Source organism: Crocodylus porosus, unplaced genomic scaffold, assembly GCF_001723895.1.
Source record: "Crocodylus porosus isolate Cpor-Errol unplaced genomic scaffold, CroPor_comp1, whole genome shotgun sequence".
In the NCBI taxonomy this organism is placed as follows: Eukaryota; Metazoa; Chordata; order Crocodylia; family Crocodylidae; genus Crocodylus; species Crocodylus porosus.
In genome coordinates, this window is record NW_017728947.1 from 57114535 (window position 1) to 57131335 (window position 16801).

Consider the following 16801-nt stretch of genomic DNA (forward strand, 5'->3'; position numbering starts at 1 on the left):
TAAAAGGAAGTTAGATGAGCACCTTGCCGGGGTCATCTGACCCCGGTGCTCTTTCCTGCCAAGGCAGGGGGTTGGACCAGATGATCTTCCTAGGTCCCTTCCGACTCTAGCTACTATGAAACTATAAGGTCCAGATCTGGCCCAGGACACAAAGCAGGTTTGATTCTCCTGACATTAGTGAATTTACTTTGGGTTTATGCTAGTACAAAACAGATCAGAATTTAGCATATTACCTGCAAAGCAAAAGTTCCATCACTAATACTCAGCTACACAGAGTTCATTTAACAAAGATTAACATTGTTTAGACAAGGGCACACTGACTCTTTGGAGATGTCAGGGAGGGAGGACAGGGATAAATGTTAAAGTGGAGCATAGGAATCTCCAAGAAGGTAGAAACACTCTCTCTCATCTCCTTGCTTTTAAGTTCCAGGTAAGAATGATACAGCAAGGCTACAAAAATGAGAATGAGGCAACAAAAGCATACAAAGAAGCAACCTCAGCAACAAAGTAAAATAGGGGTTGGCAATCTAAGGCTTGTGGACTGGATATTGGATCCAGCCTGTGGATATGGGGCTTTGGCTGCAGGTGTTCTCCCAAGTGGCAACAGGAATTGGGTCCTAGCACCTGCCCTGGAGTGGGTCATTCTGGCCCACAGCTGAAAAAGGTTACCTAACCGTGAGGTAGAGGAACTAAATAAAGGAATTATAGGGAAGCTTCTTTCATCAAAAGTTTGAATAAATACTGCCATCCTCTGAATCAATTCAGAATAGAATCGTGAGGGGAACTGACTAGACTATTTAGAGAACAGAATATTCAAGTGTTTTGAACCTCACTGTTCAAGCTCCTATAATTAGCATCAATGGAAATTTTGCTAATTTTAGAACAGTAACCATATAATGTGTATTTAGTTTTACATATAACTTTTATATGTTCCACACTTTCCTAGTCTATCCACACTTTCCTACCCTACTTCCCTTCTACTCCTGAAACTTCACAAGCAAGTCATGCAGAAGAAAGGAAGAATAAACCTTAGGGTAGAACTTGCATTAAATGCATTAATCCAGACCTCTGAAGAGGCAACTAACCTGTCTCCCAAGAACAGCACCTCTGGACGCAGATGTCCATGGACAATTTCGGCTTTGTGTAGCTTTTCCACTAAATCAAGCAGATTGTAAGCAACCAACATAATCACCTCCTCACCAATAGTTTTACAGCTCTGAATAACATCCTAAAGAAAGAAAAGTGAACTTAGGACAATATAAAATCTTTTTGCTTCAAAACAGAGTTGTTAATGTTACTAGTTTATGAATAGTTTTTTTCAGTCAGCTCTAGGAGATGCTAGGAAGTTTTTCTAGTTCAGGCTTCCCTGGTCAGATTCATATATAATCAGGATTTCCCCCAGGCACAACCCAACACAATCCAAGCCTCTGCAAGTCCTTAGTGTGCACTCAGCTGTTCAAGAATAGCTGAATATAACAGGGGTAAGAGTGTTTTAACTGAAGTTGAAAATTAGCATTTATACCAAGTCTTGTTTATGCTACAGTCCAAACTGTATTGACCAAAGATAATTCAAAACAGGAGCCCTGCTAACAGGTAATGCTGTTCACTCGGTCACTGTAGCCTGGAAATGCAGAACTTGCTAGAACAATGGTTCCCAAGACCTAGTCCACAAAGCCATGGTAAGTGGTCAGCTGGTTGTCCAGGGAATCCTAATGGAACAATTAATGTCTGATACAGGTGAACAGAGGTCTGCAAGAAATTAAGGTTTAATCTTTTGGTTCAAAAAGTTTGGGTTCCCTACAGTGCACTGGTTCCCAAGGGCAGGACTTAGGAATCCTACATAACAAACATTACTGAGGGATGGCAAGTGGTTTTGCTTCAGTACACTACCACTGCCCTCAATGACCAGAAAGCTTAGAGTTTAAGGAACTCTTTCTTGTACATGGAAACAAAAGACTAGGAAGGGGGCAACCTACCTACATGTTTATAGCAAATAAAACATGTTTTGAACTTGTGTTTAGATGGGGTCTTTTGTTTAATCCACCTCTCCCAAGTCACCTGCATTTGTCCAACACCCAGGAAGGATGCATAACTCTCAGTATTTGTACCTACACTACATTTCAAGTCTTCTTACTAGAGGCGCACCGATATGTTGGTCCAATATCAGATCGGTACCAACAGAGAGAAAATTGGCTATATTGGAAAATCGGCCTGAAGTGGCTGATAATTTGTCCAATAAATGCCCATATGTGCATGTAGCCGCAGTGCAGCACGCAGGCAATGAAGAGCAGAGCCCAGCAGCATGCAGCTGGTAAGTCTGTTGTGGTGGCAAGGGAAAGAGCATGGGAAGGGGGCGGCAGATCAACACCCACCGCCCCAAACCCAGCCCTCACCAAGAGCCTGGCACAGCCCCAGCTCCACCCGCTCACCACATGCAGATCTGGGGGCACACCTTCCCCATGCCCTCCCAGGGTGGCCAGTGACAGGACCCCGCCCCCCCAACAAGCTGAGGCCCTCACCCCATCCTGGGTGGGTAGCGCCTGCCTATGCCCCACTCCTCCCTCATGGCAGGGGAGTTAATCTGCACCTCCCCAACCCCTTTTCCTCTCCCCTCCCCTTTCACCACCACCAACTTACCAGCTGCATGCACCTGTATCGGAAATTAGATCAGTATCGACCAATATGCTTCCTTATTGGCTACTGGTATCAACCCCCAAAATGTCTATCGGTGCACCCCTACTTCCTGCATTTCATTTAGTTTGTTTGCACTGACCGAGAGAGTATAGCAATTTATCTTCCTATGTAGAACAACACAGCCATCCTGATATAAGAAACAGCTGCAATTTTCACTGAAGCTTTGATCAAAGTCAGTATTTAGACGCTCCTGCAACTGGAGTGTAATATAGAAATCCCATGGTGCAGGCTGAAAGTACACCTGCAAGAAAGTATATAAAAGATACAAGTTACTGATGGGGCAAAACTAAACTGTTCATTTTCACATACTGCTCAGGGAGCCATTTTTCATTTTACTGAGAAGCTCAAATTATACAGGGTCAGAAACTGTTCTTCCATAGTAAGAGTTAGAAACAGGATCTGAGATTCTCTATTCCAAAATAGTTACAATACCATGACCAGATTTTTATCTCACTGTAAGTTACCTTGGAGACTGAAAAGTTAACATTTTACAGTTCAATATGCCTTACCTTGATTGCAAATCCCTTTGCACCTAACTGGGCAGAATTGGCTAGTACAGCAAAGAACATCTTGTCATCTTCATTGGTCCAATATTCCCGTTTAATACTGTAAATCTCATTCCCTGTTGTGAAAGTTTAAAAGATCACAAAAAAGTCAAAATTAAGATCTCTAGAAGCAATATGCTATCGCAGTTTTATCTCAAACTTTCAGTTTGAGGAGAAAAGAAAACTAAAGAGATTCCAAAACCAGTTTGAACAGCAACCCAGAAAGTTCTACCTATTACTTACCCAGTTCAATTTCTTTCTCTAACTCCATCAAAGGCATGGGCCCAGTCTCTAAATAAAAATCTGGAGATGTAGTCAATAATTCTGGTAACGGATTCAACAGCTTTTTGCATTTCTCTGTGGTCCATAACAAATTGGTCGAGTCATCTGGAAGAAAGTAATAGACTAAACTGGTAGATGGGTAAGATCTAATTGTGAATTGCCTTTGCGAAACCAGCATATCTACTGTAAAACCGTAATTGAACTTGTCACTCCACTAGTGAATTATAGCATCACTCTGGGCTAGTCAATTTTTTGCCCGTTGTTTCTTCTGTAAAGTGGAATGATTAATACTTAGGTCCTTTGAAGTTACTTTCAGATCTCAGGGTGCAAAACATTTAACTAGCTTGTTACATTTTGGTTCGTTGTTTTTTTTCGGGGGGTGGTGGGAACCCCCCTCCCCACACATTTAAATACATTTATCTGACCACAACGAGATCCAGTCAAGCTACACTGAATTACATATTCTGGTTTCGACCCATTTCTAGTAATCATTTATGAACTAAAGCTTATAAGCTCATCCAGGGGTTGCAGGCTCCCTGCCTCACCCTTACTCACCCTCTCACAGCTGCACCAGTCTGTGTGTAGATCAGGGCTGTAAAAGCCTTAATTTGGCTGTGCAAGGGTTAACAAAGTACTGTAACAGTTGCTGCACAGCAGAGGGGAGTGGGAGAGAAGCTAGTAGGGGAATCTTGCCTCTGGTCTGCTTTGGAGCTCACATAGACATAACCATTAGATGGTAATAGTCACTGCATGCTCCTAAAAGGTAGCTAAGCCTTCCATTTAAAGGCAGCTAAAATGTGTGTTTGTCCATGAGACATATCATGAGACATCTGCCCCAAATGAAATGTAGTCCTGGCACTTACTAGTTGCGTTTTCAGTGATACCTCTGGGATCGCTAGCCATTTCAACAGGCAAGCTCTGAATAAGTTCCAATTTCTCAGGGATATGCAGGTATTTAATAGTGGAAATTTGCGTGACAGAGGAAATGGAAGATCTTGAGGAGACAGAGGAACCTGAAGAGCAGGCATCTTCCTGACTTGCTTCCATAATTGGGCTGTAAATAAGAAAATTATCAGCTTTTCAGTCTGTTATTAGATGCAGTGCCTAGATAATGCCAACCCAAATTATGCCAGACATCCTTATTTCTTCTACTAGACACAAACCCCTTCTCATCTTGCAGCAGAGACTGAACCAACCCTGTGTGGTCTAATCCTGTGATGGAGCCATGTTATTTATACTCAAAATCTGAGATCCTACAAACATTTCACTTAAATTTTCCCCTTCATGTCCCAGTTAAATACTTTAGGCCCCTGCTTGTCCTCAGATAAAGAAGGCTGGTATAATACAAGAGATCTTTGTAGAATTTATTCTGGCTCTCGCCTCTCTTAGGCTACTAAAACCTAGTCCATGTTGCTTACTAAGAAACTACAACCATCACTCTCTCATGCATCAACATTGCTCTTCTCCCTGACTACTACCAAACTTGGTCAGGGAATAGGCCAGATACATTCACATCTTACTGTTATACAGTGATGTGTACCCTGAGTAGTCAAACTCAGCTCTAGATTAAGTAAAGATACACTATATAGTTTAATTTACTAACAACAGTACAAAACAGTGACTTACTGTTCACCAGCACTTTGTTTAACTTCAACCTGTTATCCTGTTTGCATTTCTTAAGCTCCTTCTCCCTCAGTCCCCAATGGTCCAGAATCAGAACTACTGTACATATTAAAACAGTGCTAAATGAGGCACTAGGTGCACCTGGTCTGTAATACTTATCACACTAGTAATTTCTGAAGTCAGAATAGAAAACCTCCAAACAACTGGACTCAAAACAGGAAGAAAGCACATAAAGGCTGCTTGAAGATGTTAAAAAAAATAAAATAAAAATCAAACAAAACCCAAAAACGTGCTTTATCAGACACAGCTCACTACTAGAGCCCAGCTCTGCAGCATCTGTAGACATTGGGAGCTTTAGCAGGGCTTTTTGTCATTTTATCTAATAGCTGATTCAATCAGCTATTAGATAAGTGTCCAAAAAGCTGTACTAAAGTGCCTGATCTACACAGATGTCGGGTGAGTCAGGTCCAACTAATGTGCTACATGCTCAGAAGAGGTGTTGGGCTTAACACAGAAGCTTTAAACAGAGTTTAAAGTGCCATATTTTATTTTTTTTAGTATCTGCAAGCAGCCAAAATTTGCAATTTACAAAATATTACCTCAGCTTCTTAATGCAAAGAGCTTCGCTGTAAGTACCCTCACAAGCAGGGATTTGCTGGCTCAGACACATGTTCTTGGATTCCGGACACTCTTTCTTCAGGAGACTTTCAGGATCAGTAGGAGTTTGGATTCTCTGTAGTCCTACCCCATGGAAGGGAGTTGATGCCAAGTGGGCAGCCCTAACAAAGTCACACGTATCTTCCGGATTGGCACAAAGGGTTTTGTTCTTGTAGGAGCCTGTCAAAATTGCATCTTCAATCAAGGGTTCAATTCCATTGAGCTCATTCTGAAACAAGTGGAAAAAGAAGTACACGGATTTTGTGTTTCTAACCATTTCAATTATGATCCAAGTGCTCCCCACTGTCTCCAACTCAAGAGCACTACATATTTTCACCTTCCTTCCATACACAAACAGCCTTAACCCTTCTATGTGGCAGACTGTTATGCTGTCATTTATATTTATTAATAAACTGTACATGGTCTTTTGCTTTTTACCAGTTCATAAGCAAATATAAAACTATTAAAATCATCCTAGATGGTTATCCTTCAACTTTGTTTTTGAGGGTTTCCTAAATACCTGTCTTTGGATTTTCCATTAGGTACTTCTCACAAGGCTTACCTACTATGCTGCAGTCTCCTGCCTACCCCTCTAAAATGCTTTCCAGTGCACTGGAGGCAGTGATGAAGTTTTAAAGACTGTTCTTTCTTCACTCTTTTCACACCTCCTCAGACTGCCCCCTTATTCAATCCAGTCACCAAATATGTCCTACCTCCCCCAAGCAATCGTTATTAAAGGGCATCTCTCTCTCTCTCTCCTCCTGGCTTTTCTTATGAAAGGTATTACCATTCATTCAAGCTGGACAACTGAATTCTGACTACTTAAGGTTCACCTGTATTGTTTCAGTTAGATAGCAATTTCTTAATCCTGAGCTACTGTTTAAAGTACGGTTGATGTGAACTACTTAGAGGCTACTACAGTGCATGGCAGAGATGGCTACATTTTAATGATTAATGAAAGTATTCCTGAATACATTTCTTGAATTCCAGTGGCAGCTATCTCCTTTATAAGTAACTGATCAAAAAATGTCAAACATTAAATACCTTTCCAACACAAAATACACGACCCCCAAAGTCACTAATGTCTAATCTCCCCAAGATTTCTTTTCTGTACTCACGCTCCCCCACCGCCCCTTTGACACTATGGGTCTCCTACTTGCCTTGAAACAGTTTCTTCAGCTTTCAAAATGGTTTATTCCTAGTTCTCCTCCTAACGTTCTAGCCAGTCCTTCACTATTAGAACCATCTTCAGTAGATTAGCCTTTTTCCTTCCTTTGGGTTGTTTTCTATAAGCTTGTCTTGGATCTCTCCATTAGTCTTTTGGTTGACAACATCAGCATGCAAGGCCCAACCACTAGGATGCACACTCCTGTCTACCCCTCTACTCTGAGGAGATGCATATATCTCCAAAGATATCACACCATATTTACATGCCAAAAAATGAATTCATCAGCTTCCTCCTAAAACTCTGTTGTCCCTGACATTCATTTTTATTCTCGTCAAGCTATTCTATATCCAGTAGTCTCCATCTTGCCATTCTGTTTATATATTCCTACACCCTTCAAATCCATTTACTTGTTCATTACCTCCTTCAAAGTTGAAGCTCATCTGAGACTGCTTAACTGCCCTCCCACATTATTCCTCCCCAAATTCACTTTGTAGCCCAGCTACTCTTCTTGGTCTCTAACCATTTCCCTTCTCATCTTAATGCCTTTTCCATGAAACTTTTTATGCTCAGAATAACAACTTTCTTTGGAATAAAGTTTTCTTCACTTTCTCCACTTCTTTGGCTTTATTCTGTAACCAAATTCCATTCTGATGCAATTTCCCCTGCTACTTTAAAATTATTAGAACTTCTATGATTGTGCAAATATTATTGTCCATAACAATCTAATTGGACAAAATAAGAAAGCTGATAACTCTGACACAAGGACTAGGACTCAGATCCTCAAAAGAACTAAAGAATCATGCAATTATAGTACTATGTTAACACTGATTATGTAACACCATTTCAAAGCATCCCTCCCACCCCATAAAAGCTATAGTACTTCTCTCAAAGAGACTAATCAGAAAGCCTGAAAGAATAAGCAAGCCATATACAATGTCATCTGAAGCTCTTCAGGGGCTGGCAGACAAGAGTTACTTAATCACTATCAGTAGTTCTTCATCTGATATCCTAACATTATTACTGTTTTATACCTGTTCTTTCCCCACAAAAGTTGCTATAAGGGATATTTGTCCTTACACAGGCTTCTGGCGGTGTACTTTCCTTGGAGGTGGTACTTTCTGAAGGTTTACGAACAGCAAGTGGGCGATGGACACTTTTCTGCGGAAGGCCTAGAGGACAACTAAGAGGAAACAATATTTCATGAAACATTTATAAATAAGTAGTGTCTCTGTTCCAGAGACTTATTTCAGTCAGCACTTCAAGTTCACCACTTCAGCTTTGATATGGAAGGTGTTGCTTATCTGCCCGTTGACCGCAAAACCTACTTACCAGTAACAGTGAAAAATCTTTTTAAGGGTGGCATATACGAAAGTTTTAGGGTAAATCTTAGGGAAATCTTTCCAGATGATATCTATGAGACTATGGAGTCTCCTAAAGAAAAATGTATAAGACAAGCCAAAAGATAGACAATAAGGAACAACACAGACACAGAAAGTAATCTTGCTAACAGAAAGGAGAGTAGGTAAGGGGTAAGACTAGGCCATAAGATTTTCCACACTCTCCAATATATAGTTCCAATGATTCTACCTGACATTTTGGCTTATTGAAGCAGAGGATTCATCAAATATGGAGAAAGGCACAGTAGGTCTCTGTGAGAGAAGATAACCTTCACCTGAAAAAGAAAACAAGAGACTTTATGGTATGGACAGTTTTTCAAAGACCCCGTAGTTCTCAGGACCCACTCAAGATCTTACAAAAAGAACCAGTCCTAGCAGGATGTTTAACTTTATAGTATGGTATTTAAGCATAATAGTAGCTCAGTAGAGTTTAAATGACACTTGGTTTTGCTGTGCTGAAGAGCGATACTTTTACCCTCCGAGATCTGTCAGTCTACCTAATCTGTCTGGAGTATTCTTTATAACTTGTACCCTTTTTTTCTAAGCTTGATCTCAACTTTCTGTTGTCAACCTCACCATCCAAAAAACACATTTTTTCCAAGTTCCTTGGCATGCAGCTAACAGCTCCATTATCTCTATTAGTTAGGTATAACCACAGGTTAAAAGTAAAAAAGAAAAATGTATTTAGTCTACATCCTCCACAACAATGAAAATAAAATAGATAATATTCTACACTTGGAATGCTATAGAACCCTTTTTTCTTTCCAAATTTTTCCAGCTCCTCCAAAAGCTTTTCTACACTGGTATTGCTCTCAATGACAATATGAAATTCTCGAATGTGCACAGGAAAAGGGGAAGGACCCTCAACTATTAAAAAAGTGATTCAACTTGAAAGTCACTTTAAATAATCACAGCTCTCTGAACACACACCACTGAGCTTGTTAAGCTCTTGAATATGGCCAGAACCTTTTATAATTAGCATGTTCTGATCCTCATTCTTCTAAGGCATGGTTTTCTCTTGATATTAAATTGAAAGAAATATTGTATAATCTTCTCCCCAAATTTTATCAGTTTAAAGAGTACTTACTGTCAGAGCAAGGTGGTTTGTGCTGTTGGTTATCTTCCACCAGCTGGGAACCGCTGTGAATAAGATACAGGTACATTTTTATATTACTCTCTCTCACACCTCTCTCAACCCCAAGCAAACTTTAAAAATAAAGAAAAAGAAAAAAGCTGTGCCACTTAATATATCGACATTAACCTCCTCAGAAGAATTCTGCTCAGAAGCTGATATGCTAGGAGACCTTCGTTCTCGACATGGAGACCCCTTCACTCCCCCGCAAAACCCCCAGCCCAAGAGCTTGTGGAAGGACTAAGCAAGTTTACCGCAAAAGGAAACAAAAAAAGAAAAAAAAGAAAGAAAAAAGGAAAGAGGCTGACAAAAAGGGAAAGAGGCTGACCTCTTTAACCTTTTACTGCCTGTTCAAAAATAACACTTCACTACCTTTCTACATGAGGCAGTTCCTTCACAGGCATTGTTTCACTGGAGAAAGATACTTCTTGCTCTTTAAGAGGTGCTGAAGCGCCCATCAAACCAGGTTCCATTCTCATGGGCTCCTTCTCTTCTGTTAGCTGTGGCCATCAAGGAGAAAAAAAAAAAAAAAAAAGATTGTGATGGAATAACAAACCATGCTACCAAGACGAGAGACATGGGACTCTTTAGCCTGGAAAAGCACAGGCTCAGGGGTGATCTGATGGCCACCTATAAGTTTATCAGGGGTGACCACCAGGATCTGGGGGAACGTTTGTTCACCAGAGCGCCCCAAGGGATGACTAAGTCGAACGGTCACAAACTCCTGCAAGACCGTTTCAGGCTGGACAAAAAGAAGAATTTCTTTACTGTCTGAGCCCCCAAGGTCTGGAACAGTCTGCCAGCGGAGGTGGTTCAAGCACCCACACTGAACACCTTCAAGAGTAAATTGGATGCTTATCTTGCTGGGATCCTATGACCCCAGCTGACTTCCTGCCCTTTGGGCGGGGGGCTGGACTCGATCTCCCGAGGTCCCTTCCAGCCTTGATGTCTATGAAATCTATGAAATCTATGAAACTTCCATAAAGTGCACGTAACAGCCTTGTCCAAAATTAAAGCCAGACAGAACTGATTTAAATTACTCATTTCAATCATGATTTAAAAACAATTTTAAATAGCTTTATTTATACGGTTTTGTTATTTCCCTAGGTAAAATGTCATTATCATTGGTTAGTATGTTTTTTTATTTTATTTGAAAAAATATATTTTTTATATTGGTCTAGATCAGTGGTTCTCAACTTTGCTGGACTGGAGGCACTTCTCAGAAAGTGCCAGCTCTTAGCTTTCACTTATTTTTTAGCTACAGAAAAATAACTGAGCAACTCTTCTGTTCCAAAGAATTCAGGAAGACTACAACAGGTCACAATGCTTTTGACACTATGGAAATCTCCGAATTTAATCTTGTGAATTGCGTGTAGGTATCTGCACACCTAACTGTACTCAGGATCCCACAGCACCTTTAAAAGAATCTCAAAGACACTCCAGAGTGCCATAAAATCATGGTTGAAAAAAAGCGTACTTGTTCAGATTCTTAGTTTCTGTTAAACAATAAAATTGCTTAAAGGCATAAGGGCAAGAATTCTTGTGGGTGATATCTTTTGGAGCAACTGAAAGGTTGGGATAGACAGAGACAAGCTTCCAGGTATCACAGTACCCTTCCTCATATGTATGAATGAATATTGAACATGTTGAATTATAGTGTATCCTTCTAGGCATCTTTTACTAGACAATTGCTTTTTTACCCATGTTTTGTTGTGTCCACTGGATGGAAATTAGAATTCTGTTTAAAACAAACTACTTCTAGGCATTTCAGTTAGTTAAGTTATCATACTCTTACATACATTTAAAATAGGAAGAAAAGTATTTTCTCCTAAAACAGTTACAACAGAAATTATACTTAAAGCATAACAAGTTATGCCATATTTATAAAGCTAGATAAAAAAATTAGAGATGTCCTCTACCTTCTGATTTTAAAAAGCAGGTCTTAAGTAAATACTTTTAACTTAAGGAGAGATCATTTATTCAGTATATTTTTATTTCAATACTTTAGTAGAAATGTAAGCCTTAGACGTTACCTGCTCATGTGTTCTCTGCTGCTGGTTGTCTCGTGTATCCCTTAGCATTCTCTCTAGCTCTTTAATCTTCTTCTGCATCTCTTCTTTCTTCTGTGCTATGGCCCAAAATTCCTCTAAAGGGGGAAGGGAGTAGATAAGAAGGTACATTTGCCAGGTACAGCTCAATTTCTGATGGTGCTGGATTAACCCTTTTACTTGAGACAAAAAGATCCGCTTTCTTCTTTCAGATCATTTTGGGGATTGTCAGCCAGTAAGGCTGAGCCACTGTGTAGCACAGTGACATACACCACCCCATAATCTTTGGGACACTATGTAAGTTTTCTTTATACATTTGAATTCTCTCTGCTGCTCATATTCTACATTGAGCATAAACAAATGTTCAGCTACAGTGTGGCCAGCTGTTTTGCTCTTTCTAGTATCTCACTGTGGATAAAATAAATGTATTAAGTGAACAGCAACAGAAACTCCCACACTATGAAACGGTCTAAACCAGGGATCAGCAATCTACAGCTCACAGGTGAGAAAGCAGCTCACAGAACCACTGGATTAAACTCATTGAACTGGAGCTTCAGTAGTGTTTGGCAGCGAGGACTTTGCTCATGTAGTGCCACACCACACCATGGCTAGGCGACAGAGAGCTTTGCTGTGCCATGCTGCTGCTAAAAAGGCATGGAGAAGCAATAGTGGCAGCAGCTAGGTCCTAGCACTGACTCACCATGGAGCCCGCCATTCTGGCCCACCATCACAAAACATTGAGCACCACTAGTTTAGACCAGCAGTCAGCAATCTCTGCCCCATGGGGCTCTCCACAGGTCCAGTAAATTTGGCAGCAGGGGAGCAGAAGCAGCATTAATTACTTCCAGAGTCATGGTAAGTTAAGACTGTCACTGCTCTCCCACTGCCAAATTTCCAGACCTGAAGGGGGATTCCCATGTTCTACCTGACATGGCCCTACATTCTGGATCATGCTGGTGTACAGTCACTCTGTGGCTTGTTCTGGCACATGGAATTGCACCTGTGGACTAACTTTACACTGGATCCAGCCTGCAGAATGGCCTTGCACCACTCATCCAGCCCAAAGGGCCAGAGAAGGTGAGCACAACTGGTCTAAAAAAAACAGTTTTGTCAGCAAACATTCATTTCTGCCAATAAACAAAGTGGATTCAGATTTAAATATCTTCCCAGGCAGCAGAATCCTATACTCTACTAGCAGAGCTACTCTGCCTCTGGCAAGAAAGGTAAGGTTTCTGCAGTGATTCAACAGTTGACTGAACATGAACAATCAGTGATTCTCAACCAGGGTGCCTTAAGATCCTTTCAAGGGTGCCAGGGGGTGACACACAATGTTAGAACTGTTAGGTTTGCAAACATGATTCACAAGATAGGCTACAGAAATTCAGAGTTGTGTTCTTTATCAGCTCTTTGCAACATAAAAACTGCTCTATTTTTCTGTAGGTAAAAAAAAGAGTGAAAACCAAGAGCTGGCATTTTCTGAGGGGTGCCTTAAGTCTATCCAGGGATGGCTTGAATCTAAAAAAAAAAAAAAAAAAGTTGAGAACCACTGATAAACATACACACACTCATACCTTCAATCACCTAATGAGGGCCAATCAGCACCTGGTACTTTCCCAGGGTGCACTTTGCCCTCTAACACAGGGGCAGGCAAAAAGTGGCCTGCCAGGCCATTCTGTCCGGCCTGCAGGGCTCCTAAAAATTTAGAAAATTAGTATTTATCTGCCTCTGGCTGCTTGTCATGCAGCTCTCGATGGCTTGCCAAAACTCAGTAAGTGACTCTCCCCCTGAAATTGCCCGCTCCTGCTCTAACAGCATAACTACCAACTGAAGCCACCAGACACTTGTGGATGCAGATTTGCATGTGTTCTAGCAGCTGTTGTTTGCCACCAGACGAATGTAAGAACAGACACAGCCTATGTGGAATCCAGAAGTGTATTCTTCCCCGAGTCAATCTGAGGAAGCTGGAGATCAAAACATTTTGATGCATACCTTCCCTTCTCTTTTTTGCTTTCTTCCTGTAGATTTCAGCTCGGATTTCTTCCAAAGAGAACTCTTCCACTCCAGCATAAACTTTCTCTTTACAGTACATAACTACTTCTTTCTTATCCTCAGTGTCCTGTTGATGGTTTTGTACTCGCTGTAGTGGATCCTCCTCCTTCCCAGGCTTACGGACACTTAAAACAAAATTTATGCTGGGCTCAATCTTGCAGGGTGTACTAAAAAAATAAATAAATAGAGTTAATATTTGCTGCATAACCCCCAGAGAAGCAAGCACAGATGAAGAACAGAGATAATCACCGTACAAAGGATCTGAAGAACAGGGATAATCACTGTACGAAGGATCGTCACTGTACGAAAGATCTAACTAAGTTCAGAACAATATGGGCAATATGATAAGAAAAATAAGCAACAGAGAAAAAAAATGAACAAAATCACAGAAAGAGAAATCTAGCTATATATAATGGTGCTCCTAGGAAGCAGTACTAAAAGATGTGCGGATAAAGTACAGTAATATGTAAATAATATACATGCTACTTTACACAGGTTGCACATTCTAGAGCGGAATATTGTATCTTTAGGTCCAAGAACCTGTATGCAAGCATTTGCCATCAGTCACTACCCCTAACATATATATCACATCGTGTTAACTTAGCAAATAAGCACAAGCCTTGAACTATTGCGGAGCTCATTAGATAAAGACATACACCTTCGTATTAAAAGAAGAACATACAATACATGTGAGGAGGAAGAACAAAAAAAACCGGATGGCTTGTCTTGTAGCTTTGTTTTAAAGGTGTCTTAAATTTAAAGTACTTGTCTTAAAATTATGGTATACCTTTGGATACAACTAAAATTTCACATTTAATAGATGAAATTGTCAGAGGAAATCTGAGTTATACACAAGCTCTTAAAGCTTGTTTTCTTCCCTTCTGACTAAGCCTAGAATATAATTTTAACATCTTCCTCTCCTTTTCTATAGCAAGACAATTATGCTTGCCATAGCTACTGCCCAGACAGCTTCCCTTTTTTCCTACAAAAATAAAAGGAAGAAAAGAGAGAGACTTGCTATTTAAAAATAAATTTTGAATTTTCCATGCTATATGAAGCAATGGAACATCACTGTCTCTTGGGATTTAAAGGCATTTTTATCAAGAACTGCATGCAAGCAGGAAGCTAATTTCAAGGAAAACAACAATACTTCTCCATACTTAAGTGATGTGGTTGTCATGGAAACCTCGACAGTCTATTTCAGAACAAAATCCTATATACAGTCAGTCTCAAGAAGTCCAAAGACAGCAGAAAACAGCTACAAACCTGAATATGATGCCAACAGTCCAAAGGTCCTTTTGCAGAACATGCAGTCACCTGAGGTAGCTTTGAGGTTGCTAGTAAGGCTCTGCAAAGCTTTGGACCCTGATTCAATTCAGCAGACATTTGGCTTGATTCAGTGGCCGAATCTCCAAATCCAAATCGAATTGGAGGACCCTTTAATCTCTCTGGATCAAACTGGAACCCTCCAAATCGATTCTAAGAGATTTGGACGTAGACACAGCTTTATGTTTTTTCTACATACCTTAGATAGCAGGAGCTCATGAGTTCATGAGGTCCACTTCTGGGTCTGCCAAGGAGCACGTTGGGAGGCCTCTCCACGGCCAATTGCCAAGCTGGGGAGAAGCGCCACCACCCCCCTCCAGCATACTCTTGGGAGACCCAGAAGTACTTCTGGTTCACTTCCGGGTTCGCTGCATCCTGTGGGATGCTCCACATGCCCCAGCATCGCAAAAATCAGAAGCTGCACCTGCTACCTCAAGGTATGTAAAAAAAACTTAAAGCTGCATCTGTGTCTGAATCACTGATTGTCTGAATCAACACTGAATCTTCAGATTCAGATTCAGCCAAATAGAATCAGGGACAGTGATACAAATCAATAAATCGAATCACTGTCCCTGATTCAGGCCAAATCCAAATCGAATTAGGCCTGCTTCGCATACCTGTAGTAGCTGGCTCAGATATAGATGTCTGTACGGCTACACTTAGACCATTTTCAATTAGCAACCTGAGCAGGGCTGAGCAACTTGAACAAGAGCCTCTGCTGCCATGGCTAAACTGACTGTCAGAACCAAAACTAATAATTTTAAGCTTAGCTCAGGTTTGTCTACCGTAGGGGTTTCAAATATATGCCCCACAGGCCAGATTCAGCCCACAGAGCCCTATGATCTGGCCTATGGGTCTCGGACTGCCCCTGCATGCCACGTACAGCATGAGGAGCCAGTTTAGTGCATGGGGGGGACCCAGCACCACAGATGCTACACACAGCACAGGAGGCTATCATGGGGCGTGCACTGCAGGACATGCATGGACATCCTGGGGCCCAACCTGGTTGGCCCTGAAGTCAGCATGAATAGTCAGTCCAGCATGGGTGCCACATACAGCCTGTGCCCCAGACCCTCTGTGCTGCCAGGTCCAGCCCACATACCACATGCAACGCAACCCCCAGAGGGGGGCCTGTATGTGCTGCATGCAGCACGTAGGGCTGGACTGGCCATGCACACTGGATGTGACAGGGAGCCAGTAAAGGGCACACGGTTCTATGTGGCCATGCAGCCAGATGAGTTTCACATCCCTAGTCTACAAGAGTTGCAATCCCACTTTCAGGCTGCGGTGTAGATATACCCACAGACAAAGTGGCCATAATTGTAGATGGCAGTTTTGAGGCTTTCAAAGCAGTTGTATCCTTCCTCTCACCCTGCCAGCTCCCATCTAACAAATGTGGAGAGACTGAAACTCACATGACTTGCTGCTGGGCAGACTCTTCTACATATGGGGTAAAAGCAGGCAGTACACAAGGCACTTCTGCACCACAGTTCATGTTACTTCGAGGGCGCTAAGGGAGAAGAAATCACATGTTAACAGCATAAAGATTCCTAGATTCTCAAGCCTGATTTAGTCTTCAGATCTTTTTCTGCCCAACCCTTATGATAATAACCATCCACAGTCCTTAGGAAACCTTTTCTCCACAAAACCCATTTATGCAGAATGTGTTTCATTTTGGAATGCAAGCCACCTATACATCTAAGTGGCCATTAGCAACTGGAAAAGTAGTTACATATCCCTTCCCCATGTCCTCCAAGAAATGTAGGTATCCCTGTTAAGTGCTAACTGGACATGCTGAAGATATCTAACTCCTGTTTTGTTTCCAGATGATACCAACAAACCTTTATATTCTCCTATTTTCACCTGTTACATGGCACTAT

At 41.3% G+C, this 16801-nt stretch overlaps 1 protein-coding gene across 2 annotated transcripts in view; it reads right to left on the minus strand.

Moving 5' to 3' along the window:
• Window positions 1-16801, minus strand: part of BUB1B (BUB1 mitotic checkpoint serine/threonine kinase B) — a 35979-nt gene that overhangs the window by 11049 nt on the left and 8129 nt on the right. Inside the window, exons 7-19 of one of the 2 annotated variants that reach the window (XM_019552195.1) lie at window positions 16337-16431; window positions 13536-13762; window positions 11532-11644; window positions 9871-9998; window positions 9454-9503; window positions 8557-8641; window positions 8047-8149; window positions 5744-6030; window positions 4385-4575; window positions 3483-3626; window positions 3204-3316; window positions 2774-2935; window positions 1086-1228 (exon numbers count right to left, since the gene is read on the minus strand). In XM_019552195.1, coding sequence (XP_019407740.1) covers window positions 1086-1228; window positions 2774-2935; window positions 3204-3316; window positions 3483-3626; window positions 4385-4575; window positions 5744-6030; window positions 8047-8149; window positions 8557-8641; window positions 9454-9503; window positions 9871-9998; window positions 11532-11644; window positions 13536-13762; window positions 16337-16431 — 1841 coding nt within the window. Of the gene's footprint in view, window positions 1-1085; window positions 1229-2773; window positions 2936-3203; window positions 3317-3482; window positions 3627-4384; window positions 4576-5743; window positions 6031-8046; window positions 8150-8556; window positions 8642-9453; window positions 9507-9870; window positions 9999-11531; window positions 11645-13535; window positions 13763-16336; window positions 16432-16801 lie in introns of both variants that reach the window. The other variant, XM_019552194.1, reaches the window with a different exon arrangement.